The 20,674-nt window shown below is 44.2% G+C and overlaps 1 protein-coding gene across 2 annotated transcripts in view; it reads left to right on the top strand.

Annotated features, from left to right (window-relative positions):
- The window catches only part of Lyn (LYN proto-oncogene, Src family tyrosine kinase), a 123,572-nt gene extending 103,878 nt beyond the window's left edge, over nt 1–19,694 (top strand). For both annotated transcript variants that reach the window (XM_028894336.2, XM_028894335.2), the window contains exons 11-13: nt 10,990–11,143; nt 13,514–13,645; nt 18,061–19,694. In XM_028894336.2, the coding sequence (XP_028750169.1) occupies nt 10,990–11,143; nt 13,514–13,645; nt 18,061–18,263 (489 nt within the window). In that variant the 3' untranslated portion in view covers nt 18,264–19,694. The remainder of the gene's footprint in view (nt 1–10,989; nt 11,144–13,513; nt 13,646–18,060) is intronic.
- Nucleotides 19,695–20,674: the final 980 nt, after the last annotated feature.

Raw genomic sequence — 20,674 nt, 5'->3', positions numbered from 1 at the left:
ATTTCTCCAGTCTTGAGGGATAATTCTATTACAAGTTGACCATGAGTTTAACATCCTCACAAATGAGGAATGCATACCATATGACACTATAGCTTCTTTGAATCTCCTCAAATCTAACATTTGCACAGGAGTCCAATCAGCTCTTACACAGCTTTGAGCATTTGGCAATTCCTGTAAGGTTACTGGGTAGATTAATGTTGGCTATTTGAAAGCCTTAGGCTATTTCTCTTTAACCTTATAATGTAATGCTAAGATTGGTTGACCTTTAAATTCTTCTGTCTGGGTCTGAATTTCTCTATGATCTGTTTTAACAAGTTTTTCTAAAATTTTTATCTTGGTTCTCACATTAACCAACTTTTTTTAATGATAAAACAGAAATGATCAAATAAATAATATTTATAATTGACATTACATAAATCCCATCTACATTAATTATCTTCTCATTTAATTGTTCCATTTTCAGATCATCAATTGTATTATCAAACAGACAAAATTCCCTCCATTGTAAAAATGTTTCCCATGTTTTAATGTGGGAAAAATCTTTTTTAACTAATTTCTCTCTTTAAGAAATCCCAATTGTCTCTCCAAATCTGCCAACAATGACGATTCAGATGTGAGGTTGACTGCTTCTGTATAGAACAGTAGAAGCCTGAGCGGATTTCAAGGCAGCCAACTACCTAGTGTGATAGCAGCCCAAGATGGGGATCCAAGGAGAGCCCACAACCCACCAGGAGAGAAGAAGCCAAAGAGCCAGCCATCTGCAGGAAGGAATGTGAGGAAATGGCTAACTCCTATGGTTTTTGGAGCCCCAAAAAACTAATGGAGTTTGCTGCAGAGAGGCTGCAACAAAAACTTGGCAAGCGAGTTAAGGACTCCAGCTCACATGGGGTGGAGACTCTGACTGCATGCAGCTTGGGCATGAGCAGGGGCCTGCAAGGCCACAGGCAAGCAGCTTTTTCATGAATTCATGCCCCACAAGTTGGATGCCAGATGTTGTTTGAATCTTAGATTGTCTTATAACAAAAAAAAAAAAAAAACTAGAGCCAGATAAAATTAAATAAATCTAAAAAATTCAAAGTAATAATTACCAGCTGCTCACATTTCTTGTAAACTCAAGACAAATTATTCCAAATCTCTGATACATCCTCACAACATTGAGGTCTGAGATGCTATTGATAATCTGCTTATTTCCTGCTAACCCCTAACTGTGGGTGACACCATAGCATGGTTTATTTGAAGCATATTGTTACTGTTTATTATTATTATTATTATTATTATTATTATTATTATTATTATTATATGTGTATGACTGTGGATTCACATGTGCCACTTTGTTTGTATGAAGGTCAACTTTCTAGAATCTGGTCTCTCCTTCAGCTCTGTTGAGGTAGGGTCTTTCTTGTTCTGGCCAAGCTATTGACTCCAGAATAGCAGGCCTGCAAACTTCCAGATGATTCTGTTCGTGTGTGTGTGTGTGTGTGTGTCTGTGTGTGTCTGTGTCTGTGTCTGTGTTCATTCTGGGCATTGAACTCAGATTGTCAGTCTTGGAGCAAGAGTTTTTATCCACTGAGCCATCTCCCTGACCCATTTTCAGTATTGAGATTGAACTGAAGGAAAGGGAAGAGATTCTTCAACAATTTCGCTTGGTCCTGCACTGCCATTCAGGCCCTCAACATGCCTGTCACCCAGGATGCTGATTCCTCTATTTCTGGGACTACACACTTCCAAAATGCCAAGTCTTTGATTTGCCCCCATACCTACTCCCCATACTCCTTTTCCAGCCTGCTAACCACTCTACTTTCTGTAGCTCTGAATTGGATAATTTAAAGCTCCTAACTGACTTGTTTCATTTAGATTAATATCTGCAAGTTTCATGTGTGTTGTAACATGTATCAGATTTCTTTCCTTTTTGCTGGGGTCCAGCCTAGGCTCGGGTTCAGGTCCTGAGATGGGGAAGGGGTGTCAGCACAAGGAGGAATTCTGACTGCCAGGTGGATTGCACTCAAGTGGCCCCAAACAGCTCAGGCTGTCTTTATTTATACTTTAACAGAGTTTTTTTTCTACCAAGCTTACATGAACAGCTTTATTATTGGCTCCTATTTTTGACTTTTAAGAAATATATCATATTTTAAGAAGTACATCATAATGATTATAAAAGCCCTCATTGTTCCCCTTTATGCTTCCCCAAATATACTTTCCCATGCCCTACATAACCTTACTAGACCCAGAGCTCAGCATTTTTGCAGGCTTAACTAAATATCGAGCCAGACACATCCTGCTCTCACAGCACTTATGGCAGCTGGCAGCGACTTGCAGTTACACAGTTAAAAAGTAATAGACATGGGCACAATGTTTTAAGGACAGCAATATTCAAACCAAACAATTTTTTCATGTCTGTAAGATATGCCTTTATACAGTTCCCTTTTCTACAAAAGGGTCCCATGTCTCAATCTCTCTATAAAAGGCATTCTTTTCCCATTCCACTATACCATACTTCTTCCATCAATATAAGCTGTCCACCCCATATTTTTTCCCATTGGATCATACCAGATCCTATCATTGATTCTATATGTTTGGAATCCAGGGAACTTACTCTCAACAGTTGGCACCATGTGTATTCCTGAGGCTTTTCCCCTGTTCTGTGTACGCATGCCTTACTCCTCTTCCCAGAGAATTGTGAAACATGCTTAATGTTCCATATGTACCTAATTGTCTCTATTGAATCAGGAAAGTTCCCAGGATTGGGAGTTGTAGTTAGTAATTCCAGATAAGAGATTTGAAAAGTATTAGCCCCCTATTGAATGAATATTAGGGGAAAATATTTGAGAAAGAGCAGAATTTCCAGGGAAAATTACAACTGTTGCATTTGTGACTAACAAAGGAAATCTAAAAACCACCCAAAGAAACATCAATATAATGAGGGAGAAAAGAGCCTGCAAGCTGCATGAATTTTGCAAATTCCTACGCTGTCCTGTGGACTACTGGTCCTTGCAAAGAGAGGATCCATTTCCACCAGTTGGACAGGTAGTTGGCTCCTGACACCTTCTGTTAACTGAATAATGTTCCATGGTGTGGACGTACTGCATTTTGTTTATCTGTTCAGCCATCAGTGGATATTTCCGCTGCTTTGTGAACAACGCTTCTCTGAACACAGATGTACAAGTCCTGCTCAAGCCCTACAGTGGTGTGTGTGTGTGTGTGTGTGTGTGTGTGTGTGTGTGAATGGCTAGAGAAAACCTCTTGTGTCATTGCTTGGGAGTAGGTCACCTCTTGCTGAGACAGGGTCTCTCACTCAACTGGCTGTTCAGTGAGCCACAGGGACCCTTCTGCCTCTGCCTCCCCAGCACTACCTGGGGAGATTAGAAACACAGACTACCAAACCTGGCTTTTTCATGTGGGTTCTGCAAGTCAAATCCCTTTCATTTTTTAGAAAGAGAATGTATGGAATCTGTAATAATTCTGTTTTAATAATAACAACCTGCCATGCTGGTTTGCATCTGCTCAGGTCCCCAGTCCCTCTCTAGAAGTGGTTCGTTTCTTGTTGGTTTACATGATTCATTGCAATGTCAAGTAGTCATGTGGGTTATTTTGCAAGAGAAAGTCTAAGAAAAATAACTGACAATTCCTCACCACCCCCTAAAGAAAGTGATTTTTTTTATGGTAACATACTAATTTAAATACAATCAGTTGCTTGGTCAAGCCACCCTTGGAAAGCTGCGTCCCTGAGAGATCCTTGGGTGTTCTGACCAGCTACAGAAGCAGCTTTGTGTAGTGTGTGTGCCATTCTCCACCCTCATCCTCAGCAGTGAGGACAGCCTGTAGATGGCAGGTTTTGCCTTGATTGGCTTTTAACTTATCTCACCGTGTTTTTTCTTTCCCTCCTTTTTTTGTGCTGCCGACTTGCTGAACAGTCTGTTATGTAAGGCACAAGCCAGTGTGCTTGAACGGAGCCCGCTAGACCTGGACTCAATCCTGGCCTGCCTTGGGACAGGTCTCTGGACTCCGGCTCCTCTTCTTTGTTGTGTGGGCTAGTTTCAGGTGTTATAAAAGTCTAGCAGGGTCAGGGTGAGGAAACGCTGGTAAATGACAGCTGTTGTCATCACCATCATCAACATCAAAGGACACAGTTCATTATTTTTAGCTGTTTTTTCTTGGGAAATATGAATATTATAACTAAATAAAACTAAAATTTCTAAGAAAGTTTGAGACACCCACACACACACAGACACACACACAAACACACAAAGTAAACAGCAATGAATGGACTTTCTGATCCATGCTTCCCCCACCGAAATTATAGATTGCAGTGTAGGGACCCAGTATGGAGACCGAGGACTATTCCTCTCCGTTGTCTCCATGGTAGTTGAGTGCCATGAGACAAATGCTGCGCTGTTGGTGCTTGATTTGTTTTATTTGCAAACTCACTGTTTTCTGATCTTGTTTTTACATGCTTCTCCCTTTGGAAAAGACACTTTAGAGCTTGTGATGTATGTCAGTTGCTACTCGCTTTTCTTTTCACTTCGCTAATGTTGTCCTTACTCCATTGCCTCCTGGTGCCTTGGCATAGAGTGAACTAGCTGAACCCTTTCTTCAGCTAGGGGAAGCAGGTGGCACTCTAGGAAGTGAAGTGAGCTTGCTCCACAGAGCAGCTGGGGCCGCACAGGGCTGGCCCCTTCTTTCGGCCCTTCGGTGGCTGCTCATCTGGATGACTGATGTATTCCCACAGCCCATTCTTAGGAGGGCTGCCTTTTCAGTCCTGGCTTCTCTCTGAGGCTGGGACTCCCTGAGGAGAGTTAACTTTGCTAGAGAGGCATTCAGCCCTTCATGAGGTGCCTTGATTCCTTTTTCCCTCAGTCTGCTGACTCTGGTGGAGGTGCTTCTTATTACAAACAACAGCCTTTTGTCTGATATTTGCTGATGGTCTCAAAAGCTGTAGTAATTAGGATGGACAGAGACACCGGAGCAATAGTTCTGGAGCCTGCCACCCATGTGGCACTTCATTATCTGTGCGAAGCGTCAGGAAGTTTCTCAGTGACAGCTGAGCCAGCATCCATGAACACATGAGGGACAAAGTGAGGAAACCCCTGGATCCCAAGCATCATGCAGTAGGAGCTAGCTAGAAGCTACGCTGTGTGGGATGATGGGGTTGGCAGGTTCCTCACAGGGAGGCGGATGACTGAGTTGGGAGCAATCATCATGAGTAAGGAAGCCACCTGCAAGGAAAATTATTTGAGTTCTGCCTGGCTTTGCAGACATAATTGATATTTCCCACTAGTTAAATTTCCATAAAGAAGGCCTCTTGTGTGCCACTGAGAGCCTTGATGTTCTCTACGCCTCAGCGTGGAGCTCAGTATGTGCAATGGTGATGTGAAACCCGAGTTCATTAGTGGATAGGGACCAGTGCTGCCTTCCTCAGACCGATCCTGACACAGTGTAAAGGGGTCTGATGAGACAGCACACAATGTGCACCCCCTTTTTTGGGGAATGGGAAGACAGGTTTTTCTACTTAAGCATTGTTAGTAGATTGGGAATTTATGTGAGCATGCCCAAGCAAGATTCTTCTAAAATCTTTAATCTGATTTAACATTTTTGAAGTTGTATCCTGGGAGAAAATTATTTGCAAAGTAATAAGCCTCTAAGATATTCTATCTCTACCCTGCCCACCATAAATGTGTTTATACATGTAAGGCTCTATGTGTACATATAAGGCCATATGTGTACATATAAGGCTGTGTGTGTACATATAAAGCTGTGAGTGCACATGTATGGCCCTGTGTGAACCTGCAAGGCTGTGTGTGAACCTCCAAGGCTGTGTGTGTGCTAATTGTAAGAAAATGAGACAGTAAGAACTGTCATGCTGTAAGCACCACTTTGTTTAAAAAGCCACACCGTGGTACATGACATGACAATTCTGCAGCAGCCACAGGCTGCATAAAAACTGTAGTCACAGATTATATCACCCAATGATGATGTCACCACCTTAGTTTATGTAAGTAGAGCATATGATGCTTGACCAATAATAAAATCACTTGATGATGGATTTTTCAGAATGGACCCCTGTTGCTAAGCAACTGTGTAGCTATGAATATACTAAAACATGACAGGCTAGCCATCCATAATGGCCTCTGGGATTCAGACCAAAGTCTGAGCTCCAGCCCTGACCCAGCTTACCCTACAGCCCCCAAAACTGAGCCTCTCCTTGGAAGAGGCAGTGGTGTTTCCTGCCTGCTGCAACTCCTTGAGTGACTTCCTGTCTCTGGCCTGGGGCTCTGGGCTCTGGGTGTGAAGGGCAGGCCATTCAGCCGATTGGTGCTTGGAGGAGCTCAGCTGGCTGGCTGTCAGTTGAGGAGAGTCGGCTCCTGGGGAATGAGTAAGAGAGCACTCTGAAGCCTCTCTTCCTTCCCACGGCGCGTTAGAGAGGCTGCATCTCAGGACTCATGGTTCCTGACACCGCAAATATGTCCAGCAGCCAAGACAAGCTGTCCTTTACCTCACATAGCGCCATCATTACCGTCTGTGGCTAGGCTGCTAGCTGGTGTGGACCCTGGAGTTCATACTTCTCTGCCTTGCCTGGTAGCTCTGCCCTTCCTCCCAGGAGAGCTGCACACCCAGCGATGGTGTGTTTCACTGAAATTGAAACATTTGCTTCAATCATAAACATTTTCAAGTGACAGTCATCATACTGGACAGATGTCCATGTCATGGAGTGTATCTCCATGGGCTTCCTTCACCCTGGTGTTTTATGGGGTCTTTAAACTTTTCTAAGCTCCATTTCCATGTGTTCAGTGGAAGTAAAACATGCCTAGTTGTTATTAAGAACAAACATGAGTTAAACAAAGGATGTAAAACACAGTGAATGCTTAATTAGTAGCAGAGGAAGTAGTGGTTATTAGTATCTCCCTCACTACCTAACTGTCGTCGTCATAATTATATCACCATAGCCACTGCCACCACCACCATCAACATCATCACCACCATCACCATCATCACCACCACCACCACCACCATCACCATCATCCCCACCATCCCCACCACCACCACCACCACCACCACCACATCATCATCATCATCATCATCATCATCATCATCATCACCACCACCACCACTACCACCACCACCATCACCACCACCACCACATCATCATCACCACCACCACCACCACCACCACCACATCATCATCATCATCATCATCATCATCATCATCATCACATACCTAAATATAACACCACAAAACCATCTCCTGGGTCAAACAGATCCTTTCTCACTAGACTTGATATCTCCAGTAGTTGTCTTACCAGTGGCTTTTCTGAGGTGTTGGGACATAGGGAATCAGAGGCTTGGGCTCTTCTTTCTTGGGATCTCCTGGGACAGCCATGCCTTGATTTGTTGTATTTCTATGATAGTTCTTTCCATAGTGCTGAATGCTAAGTGTCCTGAAAGAGGAAGAAGGTATCCTGTGAACAAAGCCTCCCTCTTAGACTAGACCAGTGGAAACTGGCTCTGGTTTCTTCCTGCTGCTATCAAATATAGCAAGATTTGCTCTGGCTAAAGTAAAAGAAATAATAATAATTCTAAAGTTGTGTTTGTTTGCTTGCTTTTTAGAAGCCAAAAAAGAACAACGCAGTAGAGATGGGCACTAAAGAGAGGGAACTAGAAAAGAAGGGCTGTGATGTTTGATGGACTTCCACCTTGCTAGGGTGTCCACAATTTACACAGCTCAGCTAGAGCTATGCTTAGAATCTTGTCTCAGTGACACCCATACCACTGTCTGGAAGCTGAGCACTACAAAGCACTCTGACTGGAGTAGGAAGCCAGAGTACGCAAGGCCTGTCCAAGACTGTTACTGTTTCTGAGAACCACTCTGAAACCCTTGCAGCTTGAGTGTGATAGGAGCCTTCCTAGCAAGTTCCTAGAATGTTCTTAAGAGTGAGCTGACCATGGAACTCCATGGCCAAGCATGAGAGTGAAGTGAGCCGCTGAGTCTGTGCTGCTACTCACGTCTGTGTGTCCCACACAGGTTCTTCACCACAGTTCAAGCCCCAGTTGGCATTTCAGCTGGCCCCAGCTCCTCTGCGCCCCGCCCCAGGTTCTGTATAACTAACTGTTAGAACACGAGCTAGGTAGGTGTCTGTGACCCAGCATTTCACAAAGGCTCAGTGATTAAGGAGGACTAGGAAGCGGCCCAGAGAGAGTCAGTAGTGCTCACGAATTGTTTGTGACCCTTTCGAACCTGCCTCTGGCTGATTTCAGTGAGATGTCTCACTGCCTCAAGCCCAAACATTCCAGCCGTTTGTATAACAACCACTTTCCCCCATTTTTCTGCTTAGGCCCAGCACGCTCTACACTCTACCTTCCCCAGCTTTAGTGGCCTTTCCTAGTAAACCTGGTTGAGGTTGGTGTGCTAGCAAACAATGAACCCGAGGCATGACTCCTGCCTCTCTCATGTTGTATCACCCTCTGCTCTCTCTGCCATGCCCCACTGGTCTGGGTGCAGAGTCTTTGAGAGGAAGTCACACATGCCAGCATGCCCTCACGGGGGCTTTCATTCTCACCATCTTCTGTGGACTTCCTGTTGAAGCTATTTTGAATATTTTCCAGATAAGGGTGTATCTTTTGAGTGCCGAGGGCCGTTGAGAGTGGGGGAAAGCAGAGACCACCCAGTCATTGCCATCCGGACCAGCCTCATTTTTCTGTTGTCAACAGCTGGTTTCTGCTTTGTGTGCTCACCAATTTTCACTTTAATACAATGCCTAACAAGATCAGGCTCCCATGCCACTGTGCTTTGAACTATGTCTAGAGGTGGATGGAGGCAGCACACGCAGCTCACCTGCCCAGGGTGAGAGTGGGCACATGGGTAGAATGAGGAACTGTGGAGCTGCACAGGCTTGAGGATGGAAGCCAGGAGACTATGGGAGTGGTCACGGTGAGGAGGCAGGAGGATGAAGCAGAGTCAGGTCCCCTAAGACCTTGCCTGCATTGTTAAAGCATTTGGACAGTGTCCCTTGGTGCCATTGGGAGTGAAATTCTGGGTTGACTAGACTTTGAAGTAGTTCTGGGACATATTGACAGTTCTGGAGTTTTTCTGACCACAAGAATGACACCTGAGAGATCCTGTGTGTTTGGATGACTCTGGAAGGAGAACCAGGATGTGGCCCAGAGGGAAAGGAAGTACTTAAGAGCTGCTCCTTTGCTGAGCAGTGGAGGGGGAAGTCAGGTCCTCCCAGCTGAGCTGCGGCAGTTCAACTCAAAATCTGGCAGAATCAATGTGCTCTGTTCAGAAATAATCCTAATTAGAGGTAACTTCTAACTCTCTCTCTCTTGCACACACACACACACACACACACACACACACACACACACACACACACACTCACTCTCTCTCTCTCTCTCTCTCTCTCTCTCTCTCACACACACACACACACACACACGCACTCTCTCTCTCACACACACTCTCTCTCTCTCTCACATACACACACACACACACACACACACACACACACACACACACACACGCATGCACGCACACTCTTGCTTCCTTCCTTGTCCTTGACTGTGTAATTTGGCAGTACACTCCTTTAACTGATTTTGATTTTGGAGCTGTGCCACGTTTTCTACCGGCACACCAAGTAGTCGCCTCTCCTCTCTGTGCTATTGTTTGTTTGAATTCCTCTTCTTCCCCATGGTCTTGCTTTGTTGTCAATATATTCTGTTCATCCTGAAGAACTGTGCTCAGAGGCCATGGAGAGCTGGTACCACACCTCTTCCTCAGCCTGACAGAGAGGCTCTTGCTAACCAGCACATCCCTCACATCCTTTCCTGATGCCTTATTATTATATTTGTGTTAGCACATCACTTTCTTCTTTCTGTTGTCTCAGTTCTGGTTTCTACCACAAAATGCTGAATGGCTCAAACAACAGGCGTTTATTTGCCACAGTTCTAGGGACATCCAGGAAAACACGTCTGTAACTGGGGTTTTCTCCAGTCCCACTCGGGCCCCGCAGTTCCGCAACCTGCTTATAAAATAATCACTCAGAAGCTCATATTAATTAAAATTGCTCAGCCATTAGCTCAGACTAACTATTGACTAGCTCTTACATCTTGAATTAACCCATTTCTATTATTCTATGAGTTGCCACGTGGCTCATGGCTTACTGGTGCCTTACGTCTTGTTTCTCATGGCGCAGCGGCAGGCAGCATCTCCGATTCAGCTTCCTGTTCCCAGAATTCTCCTCTCTCTTTGTCCCACCTATACTTCCTGCCTGGCTACTGGCCAATCAGTATACTTTATTTATTAACCAATCAGAGTAACATATATTTACAGCATACAGGACATCCCACAGCAAACATCAGCACATTCAGTGACTGGCATGGGCCCGTTCTCCTTCAGACAGCCTCTTAATAGCTATGGCCACCAAAGATAGAAGGGACCAGGAAGCTCTCTGTGGCCTCTTGCATAAGGGCACCAAGTCTACCCTGACCCCTGACATAATAACTTTAGAAATGCCAATACATTAAAGGTAAGGTTGAAGGTTATGGTGTCATGAAGCTGGGGAACACAAAACCCAGATCATGTTTCCTCACTTAAGAGTCTAACACAATGACATCTGCACATCAATATGGGCAGGTTTTACAGGTTAAAAAAATACACTTTAAAAAATATACTGTTATTTTAAAAAACAAAACATTGCCATGGGGCTGAAGAGATGGCTCAGCAGTTAAGACCACATACTTTTCTTACAGAGGCCCCAAGTTCAGTTCCCAGCACTTATGATGAAAAATAAAATCTTTTTTAAAGTTGCCATCATTAGAGAAGTCGGGGGCATATTTTAGAAAGGACTTGAGGGTGAGTTTATCACTATCTTAAAAACTTGAACAATCAGAGTAATGCACATGAAAGGATCTCAAAAACTCAAAGATTCTTTATTTTTTCTTGATGGCCAACCATGACAGCTTACCTAAAATACAAACCTGAGCCCATTCTTTTTGCAGATTGCTGAGGGCATGGCATACATCGAGCGGAAGAACTACATTCATCGCGACCTTCGAGCAGCTAATGTCCTGGTCTCTGATTCACTCATGTGCAAAATTGCAGATTTTGGCCTTGCAAGAGTAATCGAAGACAATGAGTACACAGCGAGGGAAGGTGTGTAGACTGGGTTATAGAGGCCGTATGTATGCAAGTATACAGTGTTCGTTCAGCACCTTTCACCCTGACGCCCTCCCCTCTCAAACCCCATCCCACCATAGGCAGAGTAGCCAATACTATATGATTAGATGGTCTGGTGAGGAGAGAAAATATACTGTCTACATATCTGATGGAAGGTTAATATCTACAATACACAAAGAACTAAAAAAAAAAAACTATATAGCAAGAAATAGTTAATTATTTTCTTACTGTCTTGTTTCATTTTTGTTTTTGTTTTTTAAAATAAAGCATTTACCAAAAAAAAAAATAATAAGAAAACATCATTTTGAAAAACTGGTACACTATTATCTGGTACACTATTGAAGTTGTGCCATAATTGTAGTTTACTTTTTAAGTAGTTCTCTCTTGGCTAATGCCACTTAACACTTTAACAAGGCTTATAAACAGTAGCATCAGCCTTTCTTCGTTGTTTTTGAGACAAGGGGTGTGTGTGTTTTACTTTTTGGTACTTGGAGTTTAGGGTCTCATGCTTGAAAGGCTAGTTAGTGCTCTACCACTGAGTTGCAGCCAGGTCTTGTGTAACCCAGGCTGGCCTCAAACTGTAAAACCTGCTACCTCAGCCTCCCAAGTGCTGGTGTGTGTACCACACTCCCAGCCTTGTATTTCAAAACACTAAACCAAACAAACATAACAAAAATGTCCTCACCGACCCTTCCCCACAAAACAGTTTAGATTTTGACAAAACTAAATTTGTCAAAATTGAGATTCTTTGCTTACTTTGTAAGGCAAATTTCCTCCCTCAACAATAAAGTATGTGTGCTTCCTTGAACCGCAGCAATGCTTGTAACACATTCTATGCTGCAGAGCACAGATGAGGCCTCAGAGGTTCTGCAGCCCCAGAGAGCCCTCTGTAAGGAGCTGAGCCAGGATTCAAACCAGGGAATCCAGCCTCAGAGTACATGAGTGAGAACTGAGTTTACTGGGTGTGTTAACACAAACAAGCATTGAGTCTTTGAAAAACAACTGTTCTGCAAATACTATGGGCATGCTGATCTGGGGTCTGCGTTATATACTGGGCACAGAGACTGTATGGGACTTACTAAGATTACACCAGATGAAGAGCAGTAACCTAGAGACGGTCCCAGCCTCTCTTCCTCCCTCCCTCCATGCACCACTGCTCTAGGTTGTCGAGGGATGATGCTGGAATTAATGATGCTGCCCAGCACACACAGGTGCCACACAACTCTCTTTATTGTTCTTGTAGGGACTTCCAGTTTTTATAAGACACTGCAGAAGAAACCTCATGCAAAGACATAGTAAAGGCAGTGTTTTCAAGCAATGGCTACAAACTCCTAGCAGTTCCTAGTCTATGCCAGGTCTTACTTTCCTCAAGGGACCCTATTTGTTTCCCTAGCTGCATCTGCCTATTCTTAATCCCTCAGCCTCACCAGCAACTCATAGGAACCTCATTCCATCACAGTCCCATTCTAAGTAGATAACCGTGCTCAGTTCTGACCATCTAATATGAGTTGTCAATGGAAGAAGGGAATAGGCCATTTGGAGCAGCATCTGTGATTGCCTGGGCACAAGCTTAGAATTATTTGTCCACAAAAGTATATACATTAATATATATATATATATATATATATATATATATATATATATATATATATATATATTCTGGGTGTGGGTATAGTTCAGTGTTGAGTGTGTATTTAGCATGCATGAGGACCTGGGTCTGATCCCCAGGACTAAAAATTAAATAGGTAAATTTAAATGAAATAAAAGATCTATCCATGCAAACATAGAATGAATTCATTAAGGAAAAATCTAAACTGTTCTGTGGGGAAGGGTCGGTGAGGACATTTTTGTTATGTTTGTTTGGTTTAGTGTTTTGAGATGGAGTCCTACTTGGTTGTCCAGGTTGGTTTTAAACTCCTAAGATCAAGAGATCCTTCCATCTCAGCTGGAACTGCAGGTGCACACCAGCATGCTTGACTCTAGATAAAATGTCTACGCTGAAGATCAATGCTAAAGAGTCTGGTTTGAAAAGCAAACATACACACTAAGTAAAAAATCTTTACAGTGTGTGTCATAGCCTTTCGTGTTTGAAGTTAGGCCAGTTACAGTGCCCTCTAGAGGTTCCAGAAGAAAGTGTACTTCTAAAGAAGGGAGGGCCCAAAGGAAAACACAAGAGGGAGGTGAACATATCTGAATGACATTTGACACCATGTCCATTTTGATTGTGCACCAAATAATTAACTTTATTCCAAATAAATAACTTGACTTTTTAAAAACTCAGAGGAGAGAATGACCCATGACCTTTTAGCTTGAGCTCTGAGTAAGAACCTATGTCTCCCTCCCCAGGTGCTAAGTTCCCCATCAAGTGGACGGCTCCAGAGGCCATCAACTTTGGCTGCTTCACTATCAAGTCTGACGTGTGGTCTTTTGGAATTCTCCTGTATGAAATCGTCACCTATGGGAAAATTCCCTACCCAGGTATTGCTTACCTACCTCCCACTCAAGTGTTCTGTGTGAAGGAAGAATTAAGCAGCCTAAAGACATTTACAAAGTAAAATAGCGCCATCTACCCCAAATCCAGTGCTTCCAACAAGTTTGGAGTCCTTATCTCTTGTGAAAATCTTTCTGAAAGATGTGTAGCTGCTTCTTGACCTTTATCTTACTCTCCCTTCACCAAGTCCGACACTTACTTACTACTTTGTCGGCATTTGGCACTGCTCTGGGTGCTTAAATGAGGCCCATTAGGCACTGATGCTCCTCCTCCAAGGTAGGGCTCCAGGTGGAACAGAATGTACAAGAAGCCAGGGTCTTCAACATCTTCTGCTTGTTGTGAGACCTGAACAGGGTGGGAGGGTCCCTTTCTTCAGGAGAACTCTTCTGATCTTAACTTAGGGTATCACTGAGGACATCATTCAATATCTACACCTGAATCCCACTGTTCTACCTGGTCTGCCCTCCTTCAGAGTCTGTATTGATATGAAGGAGAGTCCTTCTCAAATTCCCAATTTCTCATTAGTGTTTAGCTGGAAGTTTTTCTGTGTCCTACTTGGTCTGCAGCCGCTCATGCCCAAGTAAACACACAAAGGTTTATATTAATTAAAACTACTCAGCCATTAACACAGGCTAACTACTGACTAGCTTTTACACTTAAACTCAGCCCATTTCTGTTAATCTATATGTCGCCACTTTACCTGTGTGCCATTACATGCTGCTCCCTGGACGGCAGGCTGGCGTCTCCTGACTCAGCCTTCCTGTTCCTAGAATTCTCCTCTCTGCTTAACCTACCTATACTTCCTGTCTGGATACAATCAGCATTTTATTTATCAACCAATCAAAGCAACATAGATTCACAGCATACAGAACATCCCACAGCATTAGTGTCTTTCAGTAATAACTGTGTGAATAAGATGAATTTAAAGTTAAATTTTTAGTGCCTGGAGAGAAGACTTAGCAGTTCAGAGCACTGGCTGCTCTTCCACAGGACCTGGGTTTGACTCCCAGTACACACAGCTCACAACTATCTATAGCTCCAGTCCCCAGGGATCCAACACTTTGGCCTCAGGAGCTTGCTGCCACGTGGTGAGGAACTTGTATGGCTAAATGCATGGTGGAAAGTGGAAGGGCAAGCAGGCTCATGCGGAATGGCCTTACTTCCTATAAACTCTCTCCTGGTGACTAATGTGGGCCCTCAAGAGCAAGCATTGGTTCCTGTGAGGAAGGCATCCATCTTGCTTACCAACCTAGCCTTCTTCTACAGAGCCCACTTCATGATACTTTCAGAATACCATTCAGTCCTCAGCATGAGCTCCAGGGGGACGCACCATACCCAGCCCAAGCACTGCTTGCAGCACTAACATGGGCACAGGCAGAAGGGCTCTGGGTACCATGCTGTCTGTGACCACTGAGCTCTCCTGCCTTTGTCAGGTGTGTGACCCTCACTTGCCAGGGTGTGTGTGTCAGGATGGACCAGCATGCCGCTGCTGCTCTCTTCTAGGCACTTTGCTTGCACTTTCTGTCCCTTGGCTCAGGTCATCTCTGCCTCTCTTTGGCTGCCAGATGTCTCTGAGCTTCATCAAAGGTGGAGTCTACATTTCTATTTCTCGTTCTCTTTTTCACTATTGTTTGTTTTGGGGTGAATTATAGGGAAATGGGAGGGGAGGGAAAGAGCCTCATTTTTTGTCTTAAAACCAAACTTATAGTTATGTTTCTATATGGTTTTTATGAAGATAAGAGAGGGCTCTCTGCACATGGCCCTTCACTTTGCTTTACTCTTATAAAGACATTAGGCTTGAAAATGACACAAGGTCTTTGCGTCATTTGTGTGATGTCATCATGTCACCTCTGGCTTTTTCCAACCATGTGTGAACCCAAATTTTAAAATCCATCCTACTGTGACTGTCTGCTTGATCTTAAATGATACTTAGAAAAGACAATTCTCCTTCTTGTTGGGTCCCTCTGCTGTCATCAACCCCCAATTTCTTCTCTAATCTCTGTACACACCTTCCTCTTCTTCATGCACTTTGACCAGCTTGGAGTTTCTGCTAATTGCTGCTCTCTGGATGCTGCTTCCTGCTCTCTGGATATCATCTCCCCTGTCCCCAAGTGAGAGCATCTTTCCCTATGGGCTCTCCGTCACCTGTGGACAGCTCTCCATGTCAACCATCTCAGAACTAGTGCTATCTCATGACCCATGGTAATTAGTAGCAAGCACTATGGAAAGAATGAAGGATGCGGCATGAAAGGCTAGAGGCCTCCAGCCAACAGGCATTTGCATTCTTTATCCTAGCCACAGGCTAAGTAGCAACTGTGAGCTTGGGGTGCAGTGGAGGTCTGCCTCTCATCTCCATTCTTCTACAAGTCCTGCCGTATCATGGCTTGCTTTATGTGTAGGTTCATTCAAGCATAAAAAGATGGGTTTCAGGTTCTTCTTTCTTCTCTTATCAAAACAGGTTTCCCAGGCAGGGTGGAGTGTGCTGTCCTTGGTCTGCAGCATTAAGGATGCTCTGCAGAGTTAAGAGAACATGATAGAATAAGGAAGAGAACATCTGCAGGGAGATTCAGGAGACCCTAAAGCATTTTATCTTCTGTGGGCATCTGACCTTTTATGTAACAAAGGATTCTTCAGGAAGAAAGTGAAAGAGATATTCCTGCCAAGCTTGCAACCTCATTGCTATTTACATCATCCCGAGTGCCACCTCGCTCCCGCTAGCACCCTAGAACTTTAAGCAGAAGGAAAACCAGACATGTCTTCAGAAATGGACCCAATGGTCAGAGTCATGTAATTTTGTGGAGTCCCAAGTTCCAATTACAGAAAGTGATGCCTACCTGCTCATTGGCTGGGCAGCAAGAACTGGAAATCTTATACTCAGAGGACTCCAGGAGACAGATAGAAAAGTGGCATTTCATGGGTAGACTTGAGGAAAATTAATTCCCCAGGTAAACAACTTGCAAGAGATACAAATGGAGGAAAGGGACTGGAGAGATGACTCAGCAGTTAAGAGCACTGACTGCTTTTCCAGAGACCCAGGGTTCAATTCCCAGCACCCATGTGGTAGCTCACAACTGTCTGTAACTCCAGACCCAGGAAATTTGATATGCTCCTTTGGCCTTGTCAGGCACTACATACATGAGATACCACAGACACACACTTGGGCAAAACACCCGTACACATAATAAATGAAATTTTAGAAAAGAGATACAAACTATTACAAAGCTTATTTGATTCTTTCCATTTAGAGACCAGGGCTCCTACAACACAGGAGCAATCACTCTTTCAGAGGTTTATATCAGGAGAGGCTCCTTAGCCCCACTGTTCTATGAGGGAAAGCCAGTGAAGGGCTGCGGGGTCTCAAAGTATGAGATGTGTGCAAGATATTTTTAATTTTTTAGGTGCTAAAAAGAATCTGCCCTACCAAAGGGGAAACTGAGGGTGAATATTGGGCTGATATGGTTAATATAAAAGGTCAGCCAAGTATATATGTATATATGTGCGTGCATGTGAATGTGAGGGAGTTATTTACAGGTGTGCAAGTGCATGTGTGTATATGAGTGCAGGAACACATGTGTACACATGCTTGTAGAGGTCAGAGGGCAACATTGGGGGTCATTCTTCAGTGCTGTCTACTTGAGACAGAGTCTCTCACTCAGCCTGGAATTCACCAAGTAGGCTAGGCTGACAGGCTAGTAAGCCCCAGAGATCTGCTAGTCTTGCCCCCGCTGCCCTCCATCCCAGATTCCCCCAGAGTTTGGATTACACATGTATACCACTTGCTTGATTTTTTAGGTGGACTCTCAGAGTCTAATTCAGGTCATGATGCCTATGTAGTATGCCTGAGTTTGCTTTTGCAAATTGATGCCTTCTTGACACACATACTCAAAGAACATACCTATTGAGTTGCCTGCAGAGTTCCTCCTCTGTCTTAATTTGCTGAGAAAGGCATACCAAACACTGTGCACCAGTTGACTTAAAGCAGCAGAAATTCCACACTGTTGTGGATCCTGAAGAATCTAAAAAGTCAAGAGTTGGGAAAGTGGATTTCATCAGAGGTCTCTCTCCTTGGACAGTAGATGGCTGTCTGGTCCAGTTGGTATTATATGGACTTCTGTGTATCCGTGATTTCATCACCTCTTTTCAGAATGATCCAGGTCACATTGGATCCACATAAGACCCACCTACAAGGCTCATTTTAATTTAATCACCTCTGTATAGGCCTTAACTTCAATTACTGCCCCAATCTGGGGAAGTGAACATACTCTAACCCACACGTAGATTCAAGGCAGCTCTTTTCAGTCCTAGTCACAGGATGCCAATAGCAAGCCGGCCCCTGCCATGCTCTGCCATTGGTCTGGGCCTCTAAACTCAACATGGCTGCTTTTGTTTGTTTTTGCCTTAGGGAGAACCAACGCCGACGTGATGAGTGCACTTTCGCAGGGCTACCGGATGCCACGCATGGAGAACTGCCCAGATGAGCTCTATGACATCATGAAAATGTGTTGGAAGGAAAAAGCAGAGGAGAGGCCAACGTTTGACTACTTACAGAGCGTCCTGGATGATTTCTATACCGCCACAGAAGGGCAGTATCAGCAGCAGCCATAGCGGGCACAAAGAAAAAGCAGCCTTGGGGCGCAGCTCATCATCTCACGCCAGGACCCTCCGTGTTCCTGGTTCCTGACGGACAGGCCGAACTAACTCAGGAAGAACACCCTAGACTTGGGATGCTGTTTCTTAAATGGGTGGCCACTGCTTGGTGGGACCAGAGTCAAAATACAATACTCTCTCCAATATGCACCACACTGGCTCTACATGGGCCGAGTGACTCAGCTTCAGAGACTGTTGCAACAAATTCCTAGATGCAGCAAGAACTAAACTCACTTAGCAAAAATAACCCCATGCACAAGAAGATGTTCCCTGACCTTCTGGATGCTTCGGCTTACTTTTTTAAAAACTACTAATCCAGCCTGTTAGGTTTTACACGTGAAGCCACTAGCTTTAAAATGTCTTTTCTAAACTTGAATGTTTTTGCTTTGGAGATTTAATTCCTCCCCACCTCCATCCCCAGCACCCCCTCACCCCCACCCCCACCCCACCCCTACTCCAGTCTGAGACTGTTAAACACATGCCTTTGTGGTGAGATGACTGGACAGGAGGTAGGGCGCTCTAGCCCTGCAGGAAGGAGCATGGTGTGTGAGCACGCAGATCAACCACTGCTGAATGGAGCCTTTTGGAGCTACACCACCTCCCAGACCTCCCAGTGAAGGCAGGAGAGCCTTGGGTTCTGCCCTATGGAGGAATGTTTTTAACGGTCTGGGTATTTCAGTCACAGGATTCTCTAAAGGCTTTTTTGATGGGGTCCTTTGGGAGAACTGTAAATCTAATCTGTCTGGACTTTACAAGGCCTTCAAAAATGTAAAGCATTTCTTTCATTGCCTCAGACGGCTTGAACATTTTATGAATCAAATGTTTTACCTGCACTCTAAGAAGTTAAAAATGCCATGTTTGGGGCTATTTTTGTGATCCTGCAATCTTTTCTAAATTGCGTAAGATGAGAGACTATTTACAGCTCCAGGTAGGATGGAGGTGACCATGGAGAAGCCTCCAGCAGACCTGAGCAGCTTTGTCACCTGGATTTTCTGCTGTAAACTCCGAGTGTGCCACTGTGTCTGCGCCTTTCACTTATGCGATTGTGTACATACTTAGTAATTCTATTTTTGATTTTATTTTAATACACCCAATAACGTCTCGAGGCTTCTGTCTTGTGTTTCAGATTTTCAACCCTTGTTAGTGTATAAACAAGAGCCAATTGGTGGAGAAAGGGGAAGAAGTCACTCTGTACAGTCACGTGCTGTGAGTTTGTGGTTCTCCATGGCTGGAGCATTGCAGGCTGGAGGACTGAGGAGGTGATGGCCTGGTGGGTGCCCAACGGTCTGTTTTCCACAGGCTTTGCAGACACCATTAAAATTGTAATTTGTATATTGATTTTAGATAGATGCTTAGGAGAATGAATTGAATATTCTAATTTTCCTTAAACTTTAATTTGTCTTTTTCCTGATTTTTAAAATAATATCCTTTCAAAGCATTCTTGAGCCCTTCATTTCCAAGTGCCCCACTTATAAACACTGCGTGTGCATATTTGGTCCCTTGATGTACAATATCAGGTTCTCTCACACCTTCCCTACACACACTCACACACACTCACACACACTCATTTCAGAACTCACCTGTGTTGTCCAAGCTATTTCATGGAAAGGAAGTGCAAAGAGTCCTCAAGCTAAAGAAAGCTCTACAAAGTTGCTAAGAATGAATTTTCACCTTGTCTTACTTCTCTCAATTCTGCTTCCATTTTCCACCTGGCATCTCTCCTCCATCATGTGTTGATCCTTTCTTCCACACGCTCACTTCATGAGGAGCTGGCAGGTGTGCTGGGTAGAAGCTAGGGACATGGCGCAGTAGTAGAGTGCTTGCTAAGCACTTCTGTCCAAGGATGGCATTCAAATCCCAGACCCTTGTAGAAGTAAGGCATTGTCTGCAATTGCAGCGTTCCTGCTGGGAGGTGGGAGTGAGAGACGGGAGAGTCCCTAGCAGCTGAAAGTCCAGCTAGCCTGGGATACACCGCAACAAACTAGAGACCCCGACTAAGATAAAAAGTGAAGACTGGGACCTGAGCTTGTCCCCAGACCATACACATGTGCACACACATCCATAGTATAATGTGTGTGCGGACACACACACACACACACACACACACGAGAGAGAGAGACAGAGACAGAGACAGAGACAGAGAGAGACAGAGACAGAGAGAGACAGAGACAGAGACAGATTAAAAAAATAAAAAGAGTGGCCCCTTTTTCTATAGTCACGTAGTGGTTACATCAGTGGCAAAGAAACAATTACAGTTATAACATCTTCTACCCCTTTATAAATGGCATCCAAGAGCCACAGCTGCTAAAATGTTTGCAGTGGGAAACATCACCTCTATGACTCAGTTGAATTAAATAAAATGCTCATCC

Source organism: Peromyscus leucopus, chromosome 2, assembly GCF_004664715.2.
Source record: "Peromyscus leucopus breed LL Stock chromosome 2, UCI_PerLeu_2.1, whole genome shotgun sequence".
NCBI classification, from domain to species: Eukaryota; Metazoa; Chordata; class Mammalia; order Rodentia; family Cricetidae; genus Peromyscus; species Peromyscus leucopus.
Note: the sequence above shows the minus strand (reverse complement) of the source record. Positions and strands in the feature narration are given on the sequence as shown.